This window comes from Sipha flava, unplaced genomic scaffold, assembly GCF_003268045.1.
Source record: "Sipha flava isolate LNK unplaced genomic scaffold, YSA_version1 126_pilon_pilon, whole genome shotgun sequence".
Classification (NCBI taxonomy): domain Eukaryota; kingdom Metazoa; phylum Arthropoda; class Insecta; order Hemiptera; family Aphididae; genus Sipha; species Sipha flava.
The window spans coordinates 839,518-848,115 of record NW_020271752.1 but is presented as its reverse complement, the minus strand read 5'-3'; the positions used below and the strand labels follow the sequence as shown (position 1 = coordinate 848,115).

General features: G+C 32.5%; 1 protein-coding gene across 1 annotated transcript; it reads right to left on the bottom strand.

The window, feature by feature from the left end:
* Nucleotides 1-5,938: 5,938 nt before the first annotated feature.
* LOC112694284 lies at nucleotides 5,939-8,563 on the bottom strand. Its single transcript, XM_025569710.1, has 5 exons — nucleotides 8,314-8,563; nucleotides 7,602-7,800; nucleotides 6,986-7,435; nucleotides 6,272-6,440; nucleotides 5,939-6,081 (listed from the first exon to the last, which is right to left on the bottom strand). Exons 1-4 carry the CDS (start codon nucleotides 8,545-8,547, stop codon nucleotides 6,325-6,327), a joined length of 999 nt encoding a protein of 332 aa, XP_025425495.1. The 5' UTR covers nucleotides 8,548-8,563; the 3' UTR covers nucleotides 5,939-6,081; nucleotides 6,272-6,324.
* Between the last annotated feature and the right edge of the window lie 35 nt (nucleotides 8,564-8,598).

The window sequence follows — 8,598 nt, the reverse complement described above, 5'->3', positions numbered from 1 at the left end:
CTTCGTTCTTATCTGTTTGTAAACAGTTTAGGACTACGATATAAGATTGGCGGGATTGCAGTGCTGCCATTTACAAAATATCAAATATATTACGATTCAATTTTGTTTGATAATGATCACTCAACGTTTAGGCATAATCGAAAACCAATGATAGTGACCATCTGGTCAATGGTCATAGTCAGGCCTGATGAGATGGGAGGGGATGATGATCCTCCCCCTGGGCAAGGGATTTTTGAGGGGGCCCAGAAATTAGACTACAAATTATAAAAAATTAAACACAATTAATGATAAGAATTTAATGAACACTGCAGAAAAAATTAAGATATACCCCTCGGGCCCGGATTTCTCTCTCTACGGCACTGGTCACAGTGGTATGTAGTTCAAACGCCCCAAAATTCTACTAGAAAGATCTCAATATTTTATTTTAGTTTTAACACATCATTTGATTGTTATAATATGTTTTAACTTCTACTATGAATTGCACATCAGACGTTATATGGATATTGTAATAATTGTAAAAAAAAAAAAAAAAATTAAACAATATTCAGCTTATTTTAATCTGTAATACACAATTACCTACTTCTGTGTTCAGTGATTACCTGATGAATATATATAATAAATACTATTTAGTGCATTAACGATTGATCATCCAACCCAAGATTATTTACCAGTTTTCTACCAACTTGACGTGAATACTTAAGCTGATAGAAGACTTGAAGCTAATTTAACCCAGCCATTACTTGGTACCCGTCGTAATACCTACACTTTTACCTGACCCTTACTCAGTATCCGGCGAAATACTACATTTTTAATCGACTTATATCCAATGGAAAACGCTGATATAATCTATTTATAAATGTATACATACCTATAATTAATATAACGGGAAAAATCTAAAATTCTAGGATAATGAGTTATAATTTATTTTGGTACATATTGGAATAACTGAACCGATTTACAATAGTCAGTTGATTATAAACAAATCATGTTTTTCTTCTACGAATTACAAAAATAAATCAAGAAATTGCAACATCAAATATCGACCAAACTGAAGAACCTACGTCTCTTAACTACACAGATTGGGATGAATATCATAATTTCAATAAGGATTTAGTTGTCGAATTTGAAAAATATTGTAACAAGAAATGTGTTTTGATTGATGACGATTCATTAAGTTGGTGAAAAATATATTTTGAAAGTTTTCCATTAATTGGAAATAAATTACTCTTACAAAAATATTTATCAGCGTCAGCATTCAGTGTTTACTCTGAGAGGTCGTTCTCAGAGGCAGGATTAGTATATGAAGCTAAAAGAAATAGACTTCAGACACAAAATGCTGAACAACTGTTGTTTATTCAGCATAATATAAACAAATTTTAAATATTTAATGATAAAAAATATTAATGTTAAATACTGACAGGGTACAATTTAATTTATTTTATTAATAATTTGTTAATTTTTATTCAACTATTAAGTTTTATTTTTATATTTAAACGTTCAGAGCAGTGGCGGATCTAGGGGGGGGGGGGTTCTGGGGGTCAGCTGACTCACAGTTTATATTTGTTGACAAAATTGGTCTCTTGAAAATATTTCTCTATTTTTAGATCTTGATTTGGACACTTAGACAGTTGGCCCATCGGAATTACTTGAAAAATGAATGCCATGTATATTCAAAATTTAAAATTTTACAATTCATAATTTATATTTTAAATTATATCGTTTTAGTAGAAAGTTAAATAAATCATATTTTATTCTGTACGTTTGTTGCGCTGATAAAATTAGATTAGGTATATTTAATAATTGTAAATAAGTCATTATTGGTGGTATCACTAATTCTAAAATGTAATATAAATATACTTATAAACTGCTAATAAAAAGCAGCATATTGTGTTTTTTTTTTTACAAGGTATTAATTTCTAATTCAGTTTCATCTCTAATAAATGGTCTCTTGAAGTGGCTTGACCCACAGTTCCCCGACTCTGAATCCGCCCATGGTTTCAGAGATTTTAAATTTTAAATAAAGAATTTTAAAAATGAATTGTGTGATATTTAGTATTTACATTTGACTTTTTAGTTACAAATTACAATATTCATTAATTATTCAATATTGTTGTCTTATTGAGCAAAATTGTACATAGCTATTGTCTAACATCTAAACAACTGGTATTAGTATTACACTAATAGTGTACCTACTTAATTTGTATTAGTGTGACTAAGTATATGCTCAGACTTACATTTTATTAGTTTTATTTTTGTTATTAATTTATTATAATTGCAGAACTATCCAGTGGCCAATACCAGTACTAAGGGCGTATTTGAGTTGAGGTCATGGGGGAGGGGGGAAACTAATTTTTCTTTAATCCAAACTTAAAAATAATTTACAGTTCATTACCTACAGCTCATGTTCCAATTGTAATGATAATATATTATAATGATAGACTAGTAATTTATATTCTTCATTATTTATACATTACATTTTTTAAATAAATCAATGTATTATATTAAAAAAAAGACGAGCGAATGTCCCGTCCCCTCCCCCTCCAACAAATATGCTCTTGACCCGTACTGAGTGTTTAAACTGTTTAAAGACTTAAATTATATTATTAATAATTTATTAATCAGTAATTGTTAGTTGATACTTTAATACTAGTAAAATATCCACTTTGTATTTACATTTCTACTCGGCCTATACTCGATACCCGGTAAGTGTTAAAATTTTTACTAGGCCAATACTCGACACCCGGTTAATACTAGATTTTCTACTCAGAACATCTCTACTTAGAACATATTATGTTTCTACTTAAAATTATATATTTTACCTTTAAAATAATTATTGCATTGTACCATCAATAATTTTATTAGATTTTCAAACTTGAAACATCTCCTGTTTGGTGCCAAAAAAATTTTATATAAAGAAAATGAGCGTTCTACTCCTGAAAAAGTTATTGGAACAAATTTGAAATACGTCATGTCGTCATACCCGTATTTAACAATTTGGCGCCCCCGGACATATAATTTATGCCCCCCCCCCAAAAAAAAAAATAATAATAATATACCACTTATTATTACGTCCATAATCGAGATTCTTTAATATTGAAACATAACTTATAAATGAAAATCGTTTAATACCTTTTTTAATCAACAAATTAAACAAATTATAATATAATAAAACATACTGTTTTACTTTTTTTTATTGTTTTAATATTTTTTATTAGGTAAATCATTTTTAAAATTAATTTTGCTAAAATATTTTGCCACCTCTGAGACTTGACGCTCCCGGGCATGTTCCTACTCGTGCTCCCCCCTAAATATGGGCCTGGGTGTACATGGAATTATACTTTAAAGGATTATAGCAGACGAGATGTCTCAGAAAAATCTTGGAAAGATACTGTTCACGATTCAGGTAAGTGTAATTTTTTTTTCATTTAAAACCAGTACTCGACTTGAGGGGGACGCAAGGGGACAGAGTACTCCAACTAATTTTCAGAAATTTTAACATCCCCCTAATATTATTATGTTATAATTATAACGCTTAACAAGTTTTGGGGATGCTCTTTTTTTAAAGTAAATAAAGTAAATAGAGTCCCCCTTCTTTAATTTTTCCAAATCGAGCATTGTTTAAAACCATAAAATTTTACATTCAAAAACGTTTCTATTCAACAAAAAAATTATGTTTTAATCGAATAGAATTATGTTATGTGATTCTTTCACAATCAATTTAAAAACTCTCAAATACATTTTAAAGTACACAATCGTCAATCTGATATATAAGAGTATTATTGTCACATATAGTCATTAGTAAAAGGCACATTAATTATATATTCTACAATTATATTGAAAAATTGAATGAGTGAATTACATTGTTATCAATAATTCACATGTTATGTCGTCATAAATAAATAGGTGTTTAAAATAAAAATATTTTATACTTATTAGATATACCTACCTAAATCACAAGTAAAAAATAATTGATAATAATACATTTTTATTTATATTTCCATTGATGAGGTATACTGCCTTCCGGAGAAATAAAATATTCCGCCATTGTGTCACGAATTTGCATTGTTCTAGTTTGTCTTAGTGGGATTCTTTCGAGATCTCCATCGGTAACTTTTTCCATAATTTCATTCTTATTATCTAAATCAGCGGTTTTTAACCTGTGGTCCGTGACCCTCTAGGGGTCCGCGGCAGCCCTAACACATAACATACATCAATAAATGACATTAGTGTATTATTACAATAGTGTTGAATTAATATTATTATTATTTTTTTCATATAATTTTATTATATAATTGATAGATATTATTACCTTTATACGATGTTCAAAATCTTGTGTATTAACCATCGTATTAAGCTTATAAAAATTAAATTTTAAGAATATTAAAAAAAAAAAAAGAAATTAAAACTAAAATAATTAAATTTAAGTTACCTGAAAATGTAGGTGTAATAAAAATAATTATAAATATGTATGGTTTGTTATGTCTACTAATGTAATATGTATTATACAAAATAATTATTATAATTTTGGTTATAATAAGATGAAAGGTTTTGTAAAAAAAAATTGGTAATGGGGTCCGCAATTACTAAAAATCCTTCATCAGGGGTCCGTGATCTACAAAAAGTTAAGAACCGCTGATCTATATCATAATGTCGTAAGAGTTGCGTATTATAAGTGCAAGCGGAAATCGTAATACAATTATTACCGTAAATCGCATATATCGTATCGCTTTTGTGTGCGTCCCGCCTTACAACATAAACGCTAATATACATTGAATCGAATGCATTACGTCGTCTTTGAATTTTAAAATGTTATTCAAAAGATTTTTTTTAGGAAATCGAAATTTGCTTGGGTTATTGTGTTTTTATTTATTTTGTACAGCATAAGTGTCCACGATCTGTTCACCCTAACTTCAGACTTTTTTCACTTAATTTCTATTTCACTCCATTTTCATCATTATTCATCATAATATTATATTATGTCTGCCTCGTCAACACCCGAATATCGGCGACGATCCAAGTAAGTGCTATTTTATTTAACTTCTGAGACTACTCAGTTGCACTGATCGGATCTCGAACAAACCCCGAATGACCTTCCTTAAACAAGGAGTGTATTCAATCCAATCCCATATCCATCAATTACCCTACTGTATTTTTTATTATTCTTCTTTTCTTTTCACTAATTTTGGTTTATAACAATACTTATATTGAAAGTCTATGGGTTAGATATTTATTATATTATTAGGGTTAGTAGTCACATAATCAATAGAGTTACCGCTGTCACTTCAGATTTGATCACCCAGTAAATTAAAATAGTACACTCAAATCTATAACTATTATTTACAATTGAACCAAAATTAGAAAACTAAAAATTCACAGTACGTAAAACATAACAGTTAAATATTATGATGTTAATATTTTATACAAAACAACTTATAGTTATAGTAAAAGCATAAGAAAAAACAATAGCTTAAACTTTCATCACGTAACCATTGTTCGGTTTGCGCTTGTCGTCTTGTACACACGTGAGCTCATCTCGGAGCAACGTTTTCTTAATGCGAAGTGATTTCGTCGTTTATGGTCGTCTACAATCGAACTTGCAAAACTTACAAAACACTTGCGAACCACAACAAGGTGTCATCGGCTACTTCGTCAGTTCCGTTTCGCGGCACATTTAACTATTTTAGGAATTCCATCCGTTGTACACATAATATTTTACGTAGTATCTTACCATTTACGATAGAATACCATATAATCATACCGTAACAAGAATCGGATTAAGATTAGATTTCAATAACAAACATTTTATTACGCATTTTTTAAAAAAAAAAACAATGAAAGTCTTTTTGACGCAAATTACGTGGTTTCATAATATAATATATTAATTTAACAAAAAGTATAAATACATATAATAAGAACAATAAATAATTGTCGTCTTAATTGAGGCCAACGGGCCCGATTCATGCTCTGTCACAGCCAAGCCAACCGGCAAAGTCTTGTGCATTTCACAAAATCCTAGTTGAAGTAAAAAAGGAATAATACAATGAAAGTCATTGTTGCATGTCATAATAACAAAAATGGCACCTGTAACGAAAACGTGTATATCAACATGGCACGTAGAATACATTTATAAATTAAAATTGTATTGTTATTGGTAAGATTGTATTTAAGGATCGGATGGAGAAGCGGCAGCCTTTTATTCATAGGTTAAAGAGGTAATTTTACGGATTTTCTTTCTGGTGTAATTCCAATACTCTACGAAAACGAAACTTACGTGTGTACTACTATTTTGGTACATTTTATCGAGACGCCATTTGGTTTGAACGGTTACAACGGCCAATCAGATTGGAAAAAATAACCATTGGTGGCTATGAATTGATCGACGGATTTGTACGGGTGCCCGGTGAAAAACCCGTCTATGGTTTGGTTTATCGTGATTTCAGCTAGAAAATCAAAAAACAGCAAATTTACAACGCAATTTTGTAATACATAAGAGTACGTTGTATGTTTATAAATAATTGTTAAAAATAATTGTTAATTGTTAATTGTTAAATAATTGCGCAGAGGAGCAGAATTAAAACAACCGGCAACGGTATATGAACAGTATATGAACTGGCTTAACAGAGACAGCTCGACATTATTCTATTTTACCTATACCGGATGCCCGAAAATTTAGGAGAGTAGGTGTCATTTTTGGTGAATGCTATTTCCTTGCACGTGATATAGCACTTAAATATGTAACGTGCTATATTTCGTGTAAGATCATACCAAATGCAGTCGTGTTCAATACATTGAAAATTGCACTAGTGGTTAAGCTATAAACTGTAAGAGAAATAGTAAAATAAAATGAAATCTAGCAGTCGATATAAAGATGACGACAACTTTTTAAACAGTGTAACGACGACGATGGGTTATAAATGTTCTTGAACATACTGAAAAACGTCAAATCGCTTTTGGCGCGTAACAACAAAATAATAAAGTATCGTACTCGGATCGCTGGCGCTATCCATCATGGTCCTAGATATGAGTTGAACGAGATTCTCAAAGTCGGAGGATTTGGCGATTTTCCCGTGCTCGAAATATGGTTTTATGCGGTTTGAGACCAACAGCATGATCCTTTCGTAGGAAATTATTCGTTCCTCCTCCATGGACAGAAATATTGATTGATACCCGGGATGAAGGCAGTTACCAAACATCCGGTTCAGCTCCTGGTCTATCCGGGCTCGCATGGCTCGGGGTAGTCTTTTCATGTTCCTGCGGAACTCATGCGTTGTAGCCACCATAGCGCTGAGATCTTTATCATTCTTAACGACGTTAATCACATCGGGTCGCACGGTACTCGGGTCCAAAAAATCTTCCGATATCGATCCCGGAAACATTGATGTGCACTTGAAATTCTCGATGGCAAGTGTCATAATGCCTTGTTCACTCTGTTGATCTGCAAGCGTAAATTAAACGTTTATTTTAAGGAAACATAATAATATACGCTTTGGCGCAAAGACATTTTTCGTTTTCCACGAGATCGGGAGTTAATCGTTAACGATCGTGAGTTGCCTGTAAAAGGCGTTAGGTTTTATTTCCAATAATGCCCATGATCTAGTTACCGAAGACTTGTGCCTGCGTCGGGAACTGAAGTAGGTACGCGTCGCCACAGGAGTTTTGTTGTCTCTCGTCGACGTCGTCAGCAGCGACCTGCATCGTAGATGCGGTTACACGATTCCTACTGTCAGCTTCCGCTATGATCGTCGACATCAGCCGGTCATGGATCGTTGATTTGCCCGTGCAGTTGTTCACTTCGTCTATCTGTTTACCCATAGAAAGCAATACGATCGCGAATCATTAGCATAATATTGTCGTATTCGACGTTTTAGTGCAGTGGTTTTCAACCTCTTCGCATCGCGATACCCCATTTTTTTTTTTTTTTTGTAATGCGACTCCTTCAAAAAATAAATTGTTTCTTTATTCATCGAAATTTGATTTAATTGCCGATAAAAAATTAACATGATAAACAATTTTGATTAATATTTTTAAAAATTTCACAAAATAAATGATTTACTTTGTTTTTTTTAAATAATATGGAAAAATCATTTCATCCATTATTTTTGGCAACCCCCAAACCTATGATTCGCGACCACCTGGTTGAAAACCAATGTTTTAGTGCATCCTTGTGGGGTCCTTAACGCACCCGCGGACAGCAAGAGTCGAAAGTCAGTATGTGGGTGCTACCCGTACACGGATCATTATTGCGAAATACAAAGTGTGTATGTTTGGACGGAGGGATGAGTTTCAGGAATCACGGAGCAGATGTACACTTACTGTTTTACGCATTGCTTCGCAGTAGATCTCCGCTACCATGCATTTCCTTAACGCGTCCTTTTCCATCTCGCTCAAACACTTTTCCACGAACATTTCGGCCGTTGCGTCTTCAGCCAAGCCGCGGTCATTCGCAGTGTTTTTTCTTATGTTGGACATTAGCATTTCGCGAAGTTTCGCCAAATAACTGGCCCTGACCATGTCGTTGAGGCCGTAGTTCATGTTCTCGGGGCTCATGTCCGCCGGTGTTGCCGGCAAGCCCAGGTCCCATATCGTTGTGTGAGGTAG